At 39.7% G+C, this 20,424-nt stretch overlaps 1 protein-coding gene across 3 annotated transcripts in view; it reads right to left on the reverse strand.

The window, feature by feature from the left end:
- Positions 1–20,424, reverse strand: part of tenm3 (teneurin transmembrane protein 3) — a 225,769-nt gene that overhangs the window by 82,876 nt on the left and 122,469 nt on the right. For all 3 annotated transcript variants that reach the window (XM_028590658.1, XM_028590650.1, XM_028590666.1), the window contains 5 exons: positions 17,900–18,085; positions 7,703–7,849; positions 5,497–5,627; positions 5,250–5,338; positions 908–1,027 (listed from right to left, as the gene is read on the reverse strand). In XM_028590658.1, coding sequence (XP_028446459.1) covers positions 908–1,027; positions 5,250–5,338; positions 5,497–5,627; positions 7,703–7,849; positions 17,900–18,085 — 673 coding nt within the window. The remainder of the gene's footprint in view (positions 1–907; positions 1,028–5,249; positions 5,339–5,496; positions 5,628–7,702; positions 7,850–17,899; positions 18,086–20,424) is intronic.

Consider the following 20,424-nt stretch of genomic DNA (forward strand, 5'->3'; position numbering starts at 1 on the left):
AAAAAGCAAACTTACAGTTAACCTTCTTTATATTTTTGGCATTACATATATTTTTTGTTTTGATTTTAGATATCTATTTATTGATATTTTTATACTCGCAGCTTTATTGATACATTATATTTGCAGTCTTTGCTACTTTGTACTGCAACTGCTGCCCAACAATTTCCATTTGGATTAATACAGTAATGGTCTATCTTATTATAATATGTTGTTGAGTGTGTGTCTTTGCACGTCTTTTGGTGTGTGTGTGTGTTCTGCAGTGATTGATGCATTCTTTTGAATTCAATGCATTTCCAATGCAAGAGTCGTATTCCACTCCTTCACACATTCACACCTCTTAAGCTGAAGTGCTTTAGATTGAAGATAGAGCCTGGAGTGGATAGGAGGGAGGGTGAGGGGGGATGGGGGGCAGAGCCGAGTATACAGTAGATGCGATTTAACAGCTCTCCCTCTGTTTTGAACTGAACTGGCTTTTCATAAAAAATGTTATGCAAGTATCTGTCAAGTATACCACTTGAAATGATAAAGGCGCCTGCAGATGAAAAGGTAGTGCAAGATGTAAACCATACTTTGGTGTTATATTTATGTCTTGTTTGCTTTTAAATTGGTTTGCCCACAAACTCAATGAAATATGTCAATGTTGTATAAGGGAGGTCTTGCTACAAAATATTCGTGGAGTTCATCACAGACAATAGACACTCTACTAAAATTAGAATTCTTGATTTATTATTTTGTCTTTGTTTCATCAATTCCATTTCTCAAGTTATTCTGTTAATTAAGAAGGCATATCTACTGTCCTTTGATAAATAAAGGCTCAGGTGAAACAATTTTGGGGAATGATGCAAGGTACATATTCAAACAGGTTGCAAATATTGTATATAGATAAAAATAATAAACAAGTACACACATGCCATCCTTGCGTGTTACAGTGTTTCCATGTTCAGCATAGTCGACAAACGTCACGTTGACTCCAATCAGAGGTGTCCCGTCCGCTGTCAACACCTGACCTCGAATTATCGACACCAAGCTGGAGAGAGAGACAGGGAGACAGAGAGAGATATGGTAGACAGAGGTGGGGCACGGGATGGCATCCCACCTGAAATATGATTGCCCCCCAGTCCATTGGGCTAGAGTGCTGTCAATCTGAACTGTGATTTCCATTGGATCAGAGTTCTTTCACCTGGCTGCCAATCTTCCCAGCCTTCGTCACATGACCAATTCATGTTTCCATGATAACTATGAAAATTCTGATACCATGGAACCAGCCTATAGAAAATAGGTATTGTATTTGGATAGACAATTTGTTTAAAATGAAATAAGTGAAACTAATAATGAATATGGTGTTCTATCATATCCAATAGTTCCTATATTTCTAAGCAGTTTTTCTATGCTGTATTCTGATACAATGTGTACAATCCTTTCTGTCTTATAATTGAAGTTATTTTGTTAATTCTTTTGTATGTTGTTCTAAATGAAATGAATTGGTAAAGCTGCACTGTGCATCATTTACAATAGAAGCTACCTTATATTTACTGTAATTAATTGAGAAAAGTGAGCCATCATGGACACAAAATACCCCTTATCTTTGACCTGAGTCCCTGTGGCTGGGCAAAACAAGTGCTGGATAACTGTCTTGGGCCAGACATACAATAATACCCTCACACACTTCCACACAGAGAGACCCTGGTGCCTTTCTTATCATCAGAGTGCAGTGAGGCATCACTTGAAACAACAACTGTGTTGGTAACTGCTGAGCTGTGGGAGCGGGGAAGCACTGTAGTGGGACACTGATGTTACTACAGCACTCAGCATGCCTGCACATCCTCGCCACACTACTGTACCTTGCAGTTTTACACCAGTGCTTTCAGGAGCCACATTCATGTGAACTTGATGATGTTGTCCATTGGAATTACTCTGTTCTTCTCCTTCTTCTTATTATGTAATCTTATGTAGCCTAATCTTCAATGTTTAGAAATAATGCAACTCATTGGGAAAAAAAATACAGTCTAAAAATGAATGTGGATGCTCTCATCCTTGCATTTACAAGCCACGGATAAACAACTGTCAGCTACAGCTAGCTGTCATTACACATTCAATTCCATTAGTAGCAGTGATAACGTAACCCAGACTACATGGCCTTAGCTCTTGACCCAAACCATCAGCAGGCAGTATGGGTTAAAAACACAGAAGCCCCCCTCACACAACTAACAGTTTCCTGCTGTTTGAGTACTGGACAAATTAAGGAGGGATATTATTAAGCTTAGCGATAGTTGATGCAAGTCATACGCCCGCTGATTGAATTATCATTCCTATCAGACACACACCAATCACAGCCAATCTCACATCAAGGTGGTCCTTTTAAATGTGACCCCCTTCCTGACTGATCCCTGCTACACTGACGCTGCTTCGCTCACTGCTGCTGCTGCTGGCAACGTTTTGCCTCCACCCCCCCAGCCTCCACCTTCCTAGTTCAGAGTCCTAACATGACTCAAAGTTTAAAATGTTTTTTTAGTGTCCTTCTTTTGGCTCACTTTATTATACCCAAGGGGGTTTCTGCATGGTACTCCCTGTTTCAGCTTAGCATGCTGCTCGGCTTGTCCGGGGAGCATTATCCAGAGCGTAGCCATCGGCGCCAAGCTTGGCTGTGTTTCCATTTGTTACAATAAATGGTTAAATGTATGACAAGAGTGTTCCTGACTGAACTATATGTAACGGAAGTATGTATGAAAACCCTGTTGTTTACCATCCAAATATACCAGACTTTTCATAGCTTCTACACCAGATGGGTTACATGACTGCAGTGTAAACAGGCAGTTTTACTTATGCAAAACTATGCCAATACAGGATTAACAAGGATAGACAAGTAGTAATGATCAGCATCATAGAAAGAAATTGTTTTTTTGTTTTTTCTAGCTGTCTTACATTAAAACAGGGGCTTCTTCCTGCAGTTTCAGTGCAAAACCATCCACCGGCTAATGTTGTGACCAGATCGCTAGGGTTACAATCTAATTAGGAAAAAGTTGTGCATGCAAAGTTGTGCTTCGGCATGTGTGCATACACATATTTGCCACTGTGTATGTTTGTCTCCCTGCACAAGTTTGTGTGTATACATTTGTCACTGTTAGCACACCAAAGGAAATTAAAACATAATTTCTTCTTCTTCTAAAGTGTAAAAGTCCAATTTTAAACACCCTTTAACCACACACACACACACACACACACACACACACACACACACACACACACACACACACACACTGTTTTGAGGTCTAATAAAACATTTTTATTATAAGGTTGCAGGCCCATTCCATTATGGAAATACAGGACATTTTTATTACAGGGTTGTGGCCCTCTGCTCTTATGAAACATTCAGGCTAGCATAAAGAATGTGACAAAAGAAAAATGGTTGAACAGAATTGCTGTCATGTTTCTTCCCTGTCAGTAGCTCTGCCTTTCACTCTTTGTATTTTACAGACTACCCCCCTTTCTTTCTCTCTTATCATGTTTAATGAATGTTTTGTCTGAGGCAGATGTGGGCAGAAATGGCTTTTGGCAAGAACAAAAAGGAAGACCTGTTGTGATCTCTGTCTCACTCTAACGTTTCTGTAGAGTGAGACAGAGATCTGGACAGAAAGCAGAGCCAACATGCAACCGTCATATTACTGTAGATAAAGTAGGGTGTGCTATTACCAGCAGGTAGAATAATTATGAGTCAAACAATCAGCGACGTAGAAAGTAAAAAATAGAATAGACACTAATTATTCATGATTTCACTTTGATGAAAAACAACAGTTGTTGTGGAAGTAATTTGAACCCTGCTTTAAATAACTGCCTTTCCGTACTGCACATAACAGATGCCACAAACCAGCCTGTTCTCATGAAACATACATTCGAAAAGCTACGAAAAGTTAAGCACTGTAATTTGTGTGATTTAAATATTTTTGTTGCTGTATGCACCACGTTGACTGCAGCTGTTTAAAAACGCGTCTGGCCGCGTAGGGAGGGGGTCGGGGCGGATGGGTGGGCGTTTACACACAGGACTTTCAAGCAAGGGGGCGGAGTTTGCTTCCCGGGGAAAACAGAATACTTTCACCCAGGAAATGCGTGTTGCTTGGGAGTGTTTTACAGTTTTTTTCGATTGCTAAACAAAAGTGGGCACAACTGGAGTCACATGTGCAAAACGCTAACTACAATCTGCACAGCAGCAGTTCATGTGGACCAAACTCTAATTGTTTTTTCATTGCTTGAACACAGTTTTCAAAACTCTACACACTTATCCCATGACTTTAACCACAACGTGCACAACACTGTAGATTTACAGCACTTTGTTCAAATGCTGACACACTGCTGTCAGAACTGTAAACCACACATTAGAAACAGAACCTAAGCAGGTGTCTTATTTTAGACTACAATACTGTCTATATCTTTTCCTTAAATAAACTATTGAGTAGTGTAAAGTCACTCAAATTGTTCAAACTGTAAAGATGAGAAAGTTTGTAATTTCTGTATTGGTGTTTGATGCTAGTGTTTTTACCCTCAGTGTGTTCTGAGTGACAGTGTGTGTTATCTCAGTGAGGTTTGTGCATAGTGTTTGGCTGCACTGAGCCTGTTTTGCAGCTGATGTGAACTGTTTAGCTCAGGTGACTGTTGGTAGTGCAGACTGTAGTTTGAGTTTTGCACATGTGACTCCAGTTGTGCCCACTATTGTTTAGCAATCGGAAAAAAATGTAATACAAACCACTATCTTTTCCTAAACTGAACTAGTCATTTCGGTGCTAAAACTTAACTTTCGTCGCAGCATAACTCACACTTTTTCTTGCCTAATCTAAACCGTAATCTCCGCCGAAACGACCGACAGCTCGCGGTGCTCTGTACCCGGCTCAGAGTCACCTATTCACGGGTATCTGATGCACCAACTACCGCTGACCTGACGGAGCACCATGCGGAGCACCATAGCCGGCGGCACAAAGCTCTGTAGCCACTTAAACAGCTAGCAACTGCCACTCTGTAGCACAGAGCTCTGTAGCCGATGTCACTGCCTAGTCTTTTTGTATAATATCATACGTTTAGTAGCTCTGCAAAATTGACTATGTTGATAACAAACTTGTGCATTCATCTCCATACATGGTTTGAAATGCATGGTTTAAACTGTATTTGTTAACAACCTGTCTGACCAATCATGTTGCCTGCTGATGTTACTGAATGCCCAGAATTTAGCTAGGGAAAAACACAAACAGAGACAGGATTACCTTTTATTGAATGGACTGTCTCCAGTGATGATGTGAGTGGATTCAGGACCAAGTAGGAAGTGAATGCGCTGGTAGAAAGACCTGGCAGCCTAAGGAAAATTAAAATAAAGGAAGTCAGTACAGAGACAGATGATGTTTCCTGTTACCACTCGCTGGTATCTTGTGCTACACTGAAAAGTAATGTGGATTTGTGTACCAGGAAATGACAGTTCTTATTTTGAATTAATTTCTGATTGGAGCTCCTTACCTGCTGGGGAGCCAATAAAGACGGAGACTGGCTGAGCACCTCCGCCGGGTCAGGTGACCCTTTGCAGTATAACTGGTTCTGACAGGAGGGCTGCAGACAGCAGTCTGGATCCATACAGTCAGCCAAGCCATCTGAAACACACACACACACACACACACACACACACACACACACACACACACACACACACACACAAACACACAGACAGAGTTATTATATTCAAAAAGGATGCATTGGGACCTGAAATGGAAGGTTGAAGTACGGAGGGATGTCAAATGGATGAAGGAAATGTTACAAGTGGATGAGGGATGAAAACAGGATGAGGATGGATGGATGCAGGGATGAGGAGGCAACTGAGGGATTACATAAGAAGCAATGAAGGATGATGAAGGGATCAAGAATAATTACCAATGCACGCATAAAGCAAGGGCAGAGGAACCAAGCAGAATTAAGAATGACGGGATAAAAAAAGAGATAAAGATGGAAGCTAATGAATGGAGAGTATGGTCACATACACCATCGAGATTTAAGGGAGAATAGAGGACAAGAGCGATACTGTGTTGTCCAAATAAGATAAGTCAAACATGGATGGGCTTCTGAGGTAGAAAGGAATAAATGAAGTCAGAGATGGAGAGAATGTGATGAAAAGAAAAAAAACAAAGTGTGGAAAATGGACGAGGATGGATTGACTTGTAGTAATATCAAAGAGAAAAAGAACAAGAAGACTGTTCCCTTGTACTCTGGATTTTCCGATGAGGGGAAAAAGAAGGAATGGATGAATGAAGAAAAGATGAAGCAATGTAGTAGAATTAGTATGTGAGCAGTGTGTGTTTATAAGGTGCTGCCAAGAAAAATAAAGTCAGAGGGAAGGAAGAAGGACTGAAGGCTGCAATGATGAGAAGCAGGGATGGAATGATGGGAGATTAGGAAAGGAGGGATACGTAAAGGACAGGGACCAAGAGAGCGGAGGAGTGGAACAGAGAGACAGATGGAGAGACGGAAGGATGGAAGGAGGTATGTGAGGTAATAAAATATGGGCTGCCATTTGTCTCTGTTAGTTTATAAAAGCCAGTTGTACATCTGGCGAACAGGCACCAGGGACTGCCATTACACACACACACACACACACACACACACACACACACACACACACACACACACACACACACACACACACACACACACACACACACACACACACACACACACACACACAGACTTTCCTTCTCATCTTCTTTCCTCTCCAGCGGTTGTACAGTTCAGAAAGGGAGGTTTGGGGTGATCTGATTATCTTACTACTGAGTTTGTTTTGCGAGTTGTGTTTTGTTTTAGTGGTGAGGAGGTTGTACCAGGATGAAATGTTGGTGGGTGAGAGGTGAGAATGGATCCAATGAGTGAACCGGAGTTAAAATGTCCTTGCTGACGTGAAAAGTCCTAAGATCCTTAGCAGGTGGAGGCGCTGTTCTGTGCAAAGGACAGGCAGGTCCGCTTCCCAGGTATTTAAAGGACTCAACATGCTCCACCAGCTAACCCTGAGAGGATGAGATGGGAAGGTTTTGTCTCTGCTCCCACATCACAGCTCCTTTTTTTTAACACTGGGTCTGTGTTTGAAAAATAAAGCCTCAAAAGGATTTCCATGTGACGTACCTTTTCATCTAAGATAAGCTGATGTCTGCTTATATAGCTAGGCGCTTTAGGTACTCTCTTGCTTGCTGTAACATCTAACATAGGTTAGATACTTACGTAAGCTTCCTCTTTTGTTGTCTTACTTTGAGTCAAGTGAGAATGGGGGTTGGGAGGATTGGATTTTTATTTTTTTGTCAGTTTACTGCATATCTGCAGGGGGGTGCATACAATCATGGTATAGGGTTTCAAATACTGCATGCCATAACAAGTTAACATTGCATGTTTCAAACAACATAATGAACCACACATGGATACATAACTCTAATATCCAGGGTTCTCTACATTATCTGATTTTATTATTATTTTAAATACAAATGACTACAATCCTACAGCATGGCATGGGTTTGAAGACTGAACTCATTCCTGAATACCCCGACTTGCTAACTGCTAACGTTGCTGATTTTGCTAATTTCTTCCTGTTTTTACCCTTTTATGTTCGTCCATCCATCAAACAAATACAACAGGTAATCTACTTAGCCATGCATCTGCACACTCGTACGGTGTATGTACACAAACATACCTCCTTCATTGTCCTTGCCATCGGTACAGAGTGTTTCCATGGCTACGTGACACCCGGCCCCTCTCCATCCTGATTGGCAGATGCAGTGCCAGCCGCTGGCCTCCAGAGTGCATCGTCCGTTGTTGTTGCAGAGACCTGGACAACCCTCTGGGCACAGGGGACAAACACACAGTTAGAAAAGTTAGAGCAGTGAGGCAGTGGGCTAGGGACACGGCTCGCCATCAAGGTGGGAACTATAGGATTCAACCAATATACATTTTTGAAGGAAGGTGATGATAATTTTGTACTGGAGCTGTGAAAGACAATAATAAATGCAAAAAGTGTTTCCCTCTCAGCTTGGAGAAGCCTCTGAAACAGCAGTGAGTCCATCATGGGACAATAAAGAAGCAGCCCGTCTTAAGGCAGGAGGAAGGGATTATTACAGGTTTTATACACTGCTGAGTGAAATCCTCCTACACCCCTGAAGGTATTTCTCTATTAGTAGGGTAGGGTGAAATTGTCACGAATGTTGGGTAAAAAAAAAAACAAGGCCTACAATGGTGCATAAGCTGCACTGTACTGCTGTGCACTAGAAGTGTTTCAACAGCGCTCACTGTCTAGGTCATTTATGAAAGGGTTCTTCATGAATCAAATAAGTCTGTGCCAGGCTAGTCTATATCCACAAAGTTCCACTTCCGGGATTGCTCCGTTGCTGCGGAAAATTCCACCGGATGTCACTCTTTTCGGCTGGATGTCCGTTTCCTTCCGCTTTCTTTGTGATGGAATTTTAAACTCTGGTGGATTTCTGAGGACTATGGTTAACTGCTCCACAGATCTCTGCAGGGTAAATCCAGACAGCTAGCTAGACTATCTGTCCAATCTGAGTTTTCTGTTGCCCGACTAAAACTACTTTTGAACGTACACATGTTCCACCAAAACAAGTTCCTTCCTGAGGCTATTTTGCAGCAGCACTGGGGCTCTGCCCGGCGCCAAGCGCCGCCCATGATGATCGTGATTGGTTTAAAGAAATGCCAATAAACCAGAGCATTTTTCTCCCATCCCAGACTGTTGTGTGGACTAGCCAGACAAAGCGAGACTAGTGCCAGCCCAACAGCACAACTCATTTTGTCAGTGGTATGTGAAGGAACATATTAATATACTTAATAAACAGGCTTATGTCAGCTGTTAATGAAAACCTGAATAGTTTTCAGATAACACCTCAGTAAACATTTGTTTTTCTGCCCCAGTCTAAAGGTATGGATGCTGTTTCAGAAGCTTTACTCACCTCACAAGACAAGGTTTTTTATTATTTTAATTTACACATATTGTATGCTGGTACAAAATGCTAGCTTCAGTCCAAAATACCTTCAAAAACCCATATTGGTTAAATCCTGATAAAGGCATTTGGCCCTGTGTGATCAACCTTTCTCCAGCAAATGGACTGACAGACTGAAAGACAGATTGATAGACAAATAAGACAGATCAATACATTAACCCACATGTGAGAGACACAGACTGACAGACAGACACACAGTCAGCATAGAAATGCACTGACGTTGTAGTTTCACATGAACCACTAAGATTGTCTACAGCCAAAATGGCTACTGTGTGCTGCATGGCTTCAATCAGAAATGAATTCAAAGTAAAAGTTTTTTTTTTCTCATCTGTAAACAAAGAAAGAAGATGTTATTGTTACATAAAATGATGATGGAAAACAGGCATACAAACAAAGAAAAAAAAAATCTAAGTTGAAAGCAGAACATCCTAAAATTTGAGTTTATCTGTTCAAAGTGAAGTGTAACCAAATCTAAGGGAAATTTAACACCCGGCAAGCTGACAAAGACTGTTCTTTGAAAGGAAGTTATTTTGCTTTAGAAATAGGGATTCCTTTGAAAAACAAAATCACAGGTTAAAATCCATGTGAAAACACAACAGGTAGACAGATACACAGCGCAAAAAGTATAGGGAGGGCAGGGTGGTTTGGACTGCATGCCTCCAAATGCTATACTTTATGCCTCTGTTTGACATTCCTCCATCACAGAAAAGACAGTGAGGCTGGCAACCAGATTGATAAACGGTGAGTGCCGGAACCAAGCAAAGCCCAGCTGGAGAGACAGAAAAAGGGATGGAGGTAAAGATGAAGGGTGACGTGGTGAGAAGGGGGGAAAGTAGAAGAAAATAGAAAGAGAGACAGGAAAGGGAAGGTACATAGAGGGAAGACAGAGGAACAGCAGCTGGCTAAATTCACACATTCATATATATATATATATATATCAGGCTTGTGGATGCAAGACAAAACAGGAGTCACACATCTTGGGTTTGTGTCTGCTTGTGTGTGTGTGCGAGCATTTCCATTTTGGTGAGTATGTGCTTGCGTGCGTCTTCATCTGTATAGTCTGTGTTTTGTGTGTGGAAATCAGAGACAGAGACAATAAAGATGTGACAGAAAAACAAACACGGCTAATAACAGACTGCAGAAATAACAACAGAAGTATAACAATAAGACAATACAAAAAAAGGCATACACCGAGCGTTTAGGAAGACTGACGAAAAAAAAAAAAAAGAGAGGAAAAGGCAGGAAAAATAAAATGAAATGGAATGAATCAGAATCAAAGAAAGTTTAAGTTAACAAAGCAGAGTGTGAAGTGGTTGTATTTTGGGACAGTAAGGCCTTTATTAAGTCTTTGGCATGAATTACCTTTATATCCTGAGAATAGGAGAGGGCACGAGGAAGAGAGGGAGGAAAATTAGGGAAAAAAAGTAAATCGAAACAAAAGCAGCACTGCCAAATATACTCTCTGTGATGGACAGATGTAAATGGCAGCCAAAGGAAGAGGAGGAGGGGAAGAAAGAGCTGGGATAACGGGACTGCAATAACATAGAGGGAGACACAGCAGTAGAACCTCAACAGTTCATTCAAATCTGTCTTCGTTCACATTTAAATCACACTGGACGGAAGAAGGATCAAAGGCAGCTGATCAACAATTACTAAAAAAGTTGCACAGTTGATATTTCTTCTCAAAACAACAACTTTAGGTAAAATCTGGCTGAAACAATAGAAGTTGGAGAAAAGTTGAAAATTGTTCCACTGATATACTATGATATATTCTGTTTGATATACTGATATACTGTATAATATATTCTGTATGATATACTGATATACTGTATAATATATTATGTATGATATACCAAATGGAGCACACTTAGAAGAAGTTAGTAGAGGCAGGATGAAGCAGCAACCACAGCTCGTGTCCTGAGCAGCAGTTCCTCTAATGACCACTAGATGCTGATAAGAAAAGTGTTTAAGCGTAGTTTTAATAATAATAATAATAATAATAATAATAATAATAATAATAATAATAATTTATTACAAATAGTATAGTTTTCACTCTGTTTTTAGAATACACATTACACACCTGAAATACACACACTCAGTACAAAAACATGCACTAATGGAGAGATGTCAGAGTGAGGGGGCTGCAGCTGTTGACAGACAGGCGCTGCAAGCAGTTTGGTGCCTTGCTCAAGAGCACCTTGGCAGTGCCCAGAAGGTGAACTGGCACCTCTCCAGCTACCAATCCACCACCATACTTTGGTCCGTATGGGGACTTGAAGTAGCAAACCTATGGTTCCCAACTCAAGTCCCTACAGACTGAGCTACTGCCACCTCACCGATCTAGGAATGAACTAGCATTAAAGACCTAAAGGCATTATTGAGTTGCATTATGGGAAGCGTAGGATCTAGCATTTTTGGAACTTGACCCAAATTAGAAGTCATGTTAAAAGTCAGGATCGGGGCAGCTACCATTGATGACACTGCGGTTTAGCATCATGGGGGTGTTTACCATAGACTGTAGACAAAGACTCCACTTCCTCCCTCTGTACAAAAGTGAAGCCAAAATATCCCGGATACCGGTGCTGCCATCTTGTTATTTTTGGAGCCAGAATTTGTGCAGTAGTGATCGCGCAGTGGTACTGCGGTATCAAAGTCCCGCCCATACACCCACTCGACAAATTGTGAGTCAATCACATCATCGTGATGTTTCACCCTGTTTTTATAGCTTCAAATAACTAATAAAAACCAAACTTATCAGAAAAATTAACACCTGGACAAACAGATCTGAACTACTTAAAATGACAGAAACCATAATTGGGAAAATATTTGACGTGTACTTTTATTTTTTTATTTTGGTCCATGTCCCATCCACTAACATTGAGGGGGTGTGGTTTATGGCCCATACTGCAGCCAGCCACCAGGGGGCCATCCAGATGTTGTTGCTTCACTAAGACAGTGTATGCATCAACCCCTGGTGTTTACATTCTAGAATTTAAAACACTTGGTCTATATTTTATAGGCTGGTTCCAGAATGTTTTAGATTTACCGTAATATATTTAAGTTGGATTATTTTTGGCCACAAACGTTCACAAAGTGTTTGAGTTGCCTAACCTTAATTACAGTTTGCTCCGCCACACCTATAAAAATCTCAACCAGCCATGTGCATCATTTAAAACCCTGGGGGTCATTTGGACTCATGATGTCAGTGTTTCTAAAATTCTGGCTATGGTAGTCTATATCCTTCGCGTTCCACTTCTGGGATTGCTCCGGTAATGCAGGAAATTCCGACGGATATACGTCTTTTCCTTTTCCTTCCGCTTTCTTTGTGTTGGAATTTTAAATTTGGTGGATTTGTGAGTACTATGGTTACCTGCTCCTCAGATCTCTGCAGGGTAAATCCAGACAGCTAGCTAGACTATCTGTTCTATACCCCATGGAGTAGCCAGACCCTCCTTCAGCGTGCTTTGGAGGAGGGTCTGGCAAAGCGAGACTACCCTTATGGTAAAGCAATACTATATCACAGGATTACTGCTTGTTTGGGGACATGTTTAATTGATGCTATATCAGTCAGTTTATCACACTCAGGTTACTGCTTGGAAGTCTAGCCTCAGCTTCAGGCCCACTTTCCAAAAACTATTTCCGTGCCTCCACAGCTGACAGCTAGGCCTGTAACAATTATAACATAACGTCTGTCAATCCCCCCCCACAGTTTCTTTGTTTAACCGCAATTATTGCTAACATTAGCTAAGGTCTTAAGGGGTATGAATGGTAATTGTTGATTTTGTTTAGATATGCTGAATTGTAATTATAGAAGTGATTATTGGTCAGACTATATACTTTAATTATTATTTAAATTGTTAGTTGTTGGCACTCAACCCTATACACGTTCATAGCAACAAGAATGGGGGATACAGTTAGAAAATATGTTTTATGATAATAAAGAAGAATTGTTTAATTCATAGGCTGTGTATTTATGTTATCACATTATCTGGGTCACATGACAGTGTATAACCAAAAAATGTAGCCTGGAATTCACTCAAAACTTGAATGTGTTTAAAAAGGTACTAAATAAATTAATAAAATAAATAATAAATAAAAATTTAATTTGACTGAAAGAGACAATTATATTGTTACTCGCAATTATTTCTGAGACAATTAGTTTGGAATTGTTACAGCTCTACTGACAGCAAGGCTTAGAAAGGTCCTTCATAAAGGTATGGCATACATCTCATACCATTTATGAGCAGGATGCAATAAGGAAAGTCAATTAAGAAGTAATCTTTTTAGCAATTACAGCCACACATAACCTTGACCAACTAATATGACTGCAACTCCATTCAGTACCTTATGTAATCCAAAATGTTTTTCTTTTCATTGCCCCATACTGCATTGCCTCTGAGCAAGTAGAATTGAGCTGCTTATCTAGAATATTCCCATGTTGCACACAAAAGGCTTAAAACCAGCTGAATTGATTTACTGCTGTCACAGTGCAACGGCCATTTGCTTTGCAATTGTGTAAATACTTGCAATTACACAAATGTTCTGTATGAAATAAGGTATGACATGACATCTTTGGCACAAAAGCCGACTGTGCGAGTCAGATTATGGTTGCTTAAACCTATTCACGCACATGTAGGAGTACGCCTGTGTTTAAAGACAGGGACAGGAGATGAAACAGCTTACAGGAAAACTAAGCCTAAAGCAGAGCCAGGATTTCATGGTCTACATCAGAAACTTTCAATATTATATTTGCCTGTGCCTGTACTGAGCTTGTCTTCCAAAAGCATTGTCCTGACTATCCCAAGACACAAAGAATGTCAAATATACAATGTCAAACATAGAGTATCTACTAGGGAATAAGTGGAAAAATAACAGCTCAGTATGTTTTTGGAAGACTATTTCTTTCTTTTCAATGTTTTGTTTTTGTTGCTACCAGTTCTGTTTCATGCTTAATTTTCCCTTTTTGTGATCCAGCTTCAACATACTAGAAACTGGATCACTTCCCTGTTTATGATTGTTAACTGCAGTAACAAGCTGCACAGAAACCTTAAAAAACAAGTCATCAATATCAAACCAATTCATAATACAATGGTAAAAAGCCAGGAATCTAATGTTGGAGGTCAACATAACTCATTCATGTAGGGACTTCCTCCAATTTTGAATTTCTGAGCTATTTCTTTGTAACTTTTGATGAAAAATAACAATGTACTGCAAATATGGTCAGGTTGTTGTTTCCAAGAAATTTAGGAGGCTGAAGTAGGCATTTGAGTCAATGACAAATACATATTAAGCTACAGTGTTAACCCGCTACAGTGTTAACCCTCTGAGGACAAAAGACGCACCGGCGAGTCCAAGCGATGTTTGACAACACACCTACTCAAAAAGCGGTCACAAAATTTCATTTTAGACATTTATTTACAATTGTATTCATATATTAAGCTACTTTTGTGAAGCCAAGACTTTTGTAAACTCATTCCAAGCACCGAAACAATTGAGCGTAGGTATGTTTGAGAAATATTTCCGCTTTAGGGCCAAATTATCTCTTTATGCATTGCTCTGGAACTATTTTGGGCCTCACTATACATAAAGCTGAGTTTGTTCTGGACATTTTCATATGAAACACATGGGGATCAGGTTATATATAATATAATATATAAGACCCTAAAAAGGAGAATTCAAGAAGATATCTAAAAATGCCCGTGGACCTCAGAGGGTTTATTAAATGTTATTGTATCAGGATAAACCCCTAGAGATATATCTTCTCATTTTCACTGGTGTCCTGGCATTCATCAAGTAAAAACAAGATGTAAGGTTAAAAATAACTCTCCAGGTTTTAATTCTATCTCATAAGAAAGCATCTAAGTGTGCATCCCAATAGGCAACAGAAAATAAAGCCATTGTGCATTTGGGTAAGGACAATCCTGAAATGAAAGCAACAGTAATAGTGCATGTTATCAGAGCTGGCAAAACGATAGAGGGGATGAGAGAAAAAAAACAGAACATATTCAAGGCATCCAAAATTTTAAAATAAGTTTGAAATAAATGTAAATAGCCACTGAAGCAGCCACAGCTTCACATGGAGATAAAGGCAAAGAAAAAAAGGGATGATGACAAAAGCAAGTCATGAGGAGAAGAGAAAAGAGCACAATACCTTTTACTCTAATGTCCGGATTGTGAGCTTTAAGAAGGAAGGGGGGAAAAAACAAAGGAAGCAGATAGATAGAAAGAGAGTATTTAGTCCAGAAAAATAGGCAGTAGAATAGTAACAAAAACCCTCCAGTGTCGCCATCAGTGAAAGGAGACACCAGAGAGAGGTAGAAATTCAATTAGACACAGACAGAGAAAGGGAGAGAAAGACGCTGTTATTCTTCATCATATTCATCTATGACACCTCATTAACGATAGTGAATTTTTTAGGGTCCAAAATAAGTTGACTAGTGTTCAGTACATATTTTGTTACTGTTATTTTCTTGTCAAACACTGGCTTCAGGAAAAATCATAGGACTCTACTTAAGCTGAGATAGTTCCATGTTGAAAATACAAAAACAGCCAATTAATGAATATGGAAATAGTTACAGTGAGGTCCCAGTTTTCAGCAGACTTTAACATAAAATGTAAATGTGGTGGTTAGTGAATAGAGGACAGGAGCAGAAAGGAGCGAGCCTGTATCCTCTCCCCAGCCATACAATCCGTCTAAACACTCAGGCTGTTGCCTAAGCACTCTAAATGGATTTCCCCTCATCTATATGTTGTTATGCTCCTCTCGTCCTTTCCCACGTGTCTGTCTGTCTGTGTGTGTGTGCGTTTGTGTGTGTGTGTGTCTGTGTGTGTGTCTGTCTGTGTGTGTGAGTGACGATAACTAAAGCCAATTTGCAACTCTTTCCAAGCAATACTGTAGCTGTCTGTCTGTCTGTCTTTTTTTTGCTTTCAGTGGTGAGCTGAAGCAGCAACAAAGGCCCCGCTTCTCATCTGTTTCCCCGTTTAACTATTACAACACAAAAGGATGGGATGTTTTTCAACTCGACGTGGATACTCACTTAAAAACACAATCCAATTGTCAGCATGTTAACTTCACTGACCTCAGGAAATCTCAGTGTTTCACTCAATGGTCACTTATCTGAACTACTGTCTCGGAACAGTGACACGCCTAACATTTAAACATTAACGTGAACAATTAAACACAGTATAATATATATATATATATATATATATATATATATATATATATATATATATATATGGCTGTCAGCATTAATGCGTTAATCGCGATGCGATTAAAGGGCCGAGCATAACGCATTAATTTTTTAAAATTGTATTAATTTTTTTAAATTGCATTAATTTTTTAAAATTGTATTAATTTTTTTAAATCGCATTAATCGCATGCCACCATTTATTAATTTATTTTCACTTCACTCGGCTTTGTGTCGTGCCTAACAGGCTACTATTTTGACCCTTTGCCGTACTTTGCCATACTTCCTCGTAATCCATGCTGCTGCTGCAGGAATAGCAACGCGGATTTCGGTGCCTCATTCCGGTGCCACTATTATGCCTGCGCTTCTCTCTGATGCTCTGAAACGTTACAGGCAACAGAAACATCGCTGCACGTGACGCTAGTTAACACTACATTCGACAGCAGCTAACGTTAGCCTACCACTAGCTAGCTAGAGGATTCCGACACCGGGATGTAACAATCTGCAGCTGCCGTTGTCGGAAAAACACAGACGGTGCGTTCAATGAAACTGGTAACCTACAGTCTCGTGGTGCATTCATAGTTATTGTTAAATGCCCTTTTCCCATCTGGTGGTTGTTTTTGTCGTTCAACAGATATTTACTAGTGAAATAAGTTATTGTTATAGTTATTACATTATTATTAAATCATTTATTTCATCATTTATTATTTTGACCATATGGCCTTAGCAATCAACAAGCTGTTCTTTAATGTTGCCAACTGTTGTTTAGTACCGTTCTTTTTTTTCAGTTCAGGCACCATTAAGGCACCAGTACTGTTTTAAAAGTACCACTTTAGCACCGGTATCCAAACCAAACAATACCCAACCCTAATATTGACTCTAGATTCAAATGTGTGACTAGATTCACACATTTTTCTTTTGTTTACAGTAAATAAATAAATAATAAATAAATACCAATCTTAAAATCAAGTTCATAAAATCACTTTCTTTGCATTCATTTGATTCCCAATCAATATACACTGGTAATAATTGCTTTCCATTGTTAATATGTACTTAAAAACAGTTTTGAGATGCAAAATAATAGAATTTTAATCATGTGATAAAACAGGCAATATATATATATATATATATATATATATATATATATATATATATATATATATATATATATATATCTTTTCAAGTGGCACTATCATAGTTCCAGTTTCATTGAACGAAAACGATTAACCAATCACTGAAGAAGGGCAACACCACCAACTCTCCAGTTTTTCTAGGTTTCTTAAAGGCTGTGTAGTAGTGTGCTACTTTTTATTGTGTCCTACTAGAAACTGAAGTATAAGGAAGTCATGATGTAATGCCAGATTAGAGTATAACTTCATTGTCTTGTTAGTGCAATCTGGCAACCCAAAAGTAAAAATGGTTTGGAAAATGCTTTCCTCTCAGTGTCTTTGCACAGAGCACATATATGTTCTTCCAGTTATCCTCATTTCACTCCATTTTAGGAAACCAGTGACAAGGAAAAGTATAACGCTTGCAAGTGGCAGTATACCATTTTTTTTGTGAATACAGACAAACGGGCTCACTTTCCCTTCTCACACTTTTTCCAGTAGTGTGTGTGTGTGTGTGTGTGTGTGTGTGTGTGTGCGTGCGTGTGTGCGTGCGTGCGTGCGTGTGTGTTGGGATCCCACTCACCGATATTACAGTGCTCCCCTGTCCATCCCTGGTCACACTCACACTTCCCTTCCTTACACACTCCGTTCTTGCTGCACAGTGGATGACAGGCCTTCTGGTCACACACAGTTCCTGTCCAGCCCTCCTCGCATCGACACACCCCGCCATAACAGATGCCATGGCTGCCACAGACCACTTCACACACCTCTGTTGGACAAAGAAAAGAAAAAAAATATTACTACACAGAAACACAACAGTAGCTGCGATATCTTTTCTGCATTTATAGGTTCGTGGAACATGAATACTGTACTAAAACCATTGTTAACAATACTGCAAATATGCATAATGTGAAAGATGTATCATGATATTGCCAGGATTGCACCTATGTGGGTGTGTTGTTGAGTGTATTTGAATGTTTTTGACAGATCCTAAGAAAGGGTCAAGAACCAGTTTATTTTGTTTGTGAATCTGTGCGTGTGTTTTACATATAAAGCAACGGTACTTAATTGGATGTGTGTTTAATGGATTTGACAAGACAACAGCCAAAGGCAACACACACTCACACACACATATTCCTTTCCTCTTGTCTTTGTTTTTATGTCAAGCCATCTGTTACTGATCTGCATTCCTCCTCCAGCTTTTTCTATCACACCTCTTTTTCTGCATCAATACTGTCACTTGTCTCTATCTCCCTCTCTCTCTCTCTCTCTTCCTCTCCCTCAAAAAAAAATTACATTGCTCATTTATTCAAATCCAAAAAGAACTTATGTTTACATTTTGCTGACAGGTAATCTCCACTGGATTCAAGGACAGAAATAACGTGACATTGTCATAGCACCGCAAAACCCTTTAGGGCGGAGAGTCTACATGAGTCGACAAAGCATTTGATTGTGTCAACGGAGACCGCTGTTTGTTTCCCATTTCCTACTGACAGTAAACGGTCAATTTTGGTTTCCGTTAAACATGACCATGATCTTTCCCTGACCTCAAACAAGTAGTCTTTTTGTGCCTAAACCTAAACAAACCATATCCATAGCAGTGGCAGATCAGAAAACATCCAAATGAATTTCAGAAGGCACTGTCTAATGATGTTGTGCTGCTGATCAGTCATTTGGGAATGCAATGAGAAACAGCCTATTTCATCATTTAGTTTTGCAGCACTTGTTGGTAAATGCAACCCTTTGGTTTGCCAAATACATTTAGGAGGAAATGTAATTGCTGCCTAGGTTCGCTCCAGCAATGTTTTAACAATTTATTCCTAAAGTGAAGAGAAGTCGGGGTGGATGGTTGAGTTTACATATCACAGAATGATTTACGACAGGTAGACGGCGCAACGGTAACACATTCTGACGGGTCACAGATTTCGGTGTAACACCGGAAAAGCCTGTGTTAGTGTATCCAGCCAGGTAAACGGTAGCAGGAGATATCTTTATATAGGACTTATTGTATTTAAATTTAAATTTTAGAAGTTATCTGCTGTCGTTATGGCTGATACTGGGGCAGGGCCATCACAGGAAAGAAGGAAATTAAACAAAGAACAACTAAAAGCTAAAAATGAAAGTGAATGACGACAGGCAAAATCACAAGTCAATCTCTGTCGGGCTTTCAACAGATGGAGACAATTACGGGATTGTAAATTATTATATTATTTCATTCATAAAACAACTTTACAATGTGCAATGTGGTTGTACGTCAGTAGCCAACGTTAAAGGTGCCCTGCCACACAAAAACATTTTTACTTGTATGTTTTGAAATATGTTAGGTCCATATGTGTTTGTGTTATGTCGTGAATGTGAAAATGAACTGCTACCTCCTCTGTCAGCTCAAGCCACTGAAAAGAAATAAGCGGAGAAATCAGGCCAATTACAAAAGCTGGTCAGTTTGACTTGGTGTTGCCTGAGCTCATTACTATTCATGAGCTCGCCCAGTTTCGCTGGGTAAAGGATGCTGATAGCCAGGCTCTCATTGGCTAGCTGTTAGCCAATCAGAGTCAAGCAGCTGAGCTCGTTGAATATTAATGAGAACTGGCACAAATCGAGCAGAGTCTTCCTGCAGGCTTTCTATACCACGCTAGAATGGCTTGAAAAAAGGTAACCAGAGTTTATAGAGTCCATGGTAGAACTTCAGACATCACCACAAAGTAATGAAATATGTGTGGCAGGGCACCTTTTACGTCCCCCTTCCATTTAGCGTTTTATTCCTTTTAGTCCGTGTTTGTGTTGGCCTACTATATTATTTTCCCTTATGTCCCCCATAACGTTACTGGGTTTCATGTAGCACTATATTTAGTTATTATGTACACGCTTAATGCTTTGGCTCGTGACACAGTGACAGTGATACCAGGTTTAGCTCACGATACATCCAAAGTAGGCTAAGTTACTGTATGCAACACCTGAAATGCGACAATGCATCTGTAACATATTCTCTTATTGTAAATAAATAATTTTCTGTCTGAGCAAAACATTCATCGCAACTATATGACCTCCCGGTAACGCAAAGCCTTAGACCTTTAAGACAGCAGGTGTGGTAAAAACACTACCGCTTTT

The sequence above is a fragment of the Perca flavescens genome, chromosome 2 (assembly GCF_004354835.1).
Source record: "Perca flavescens isolate YP-PL-M2 chromosome 2, PFLA_1.0, whole genome shotgun sequence".
Lineage (NCBI taxonomy): Eukaryota > Metazoa > Chordata > Actinopteri > Perciformes > Percidae > Perca > Perca flavescens.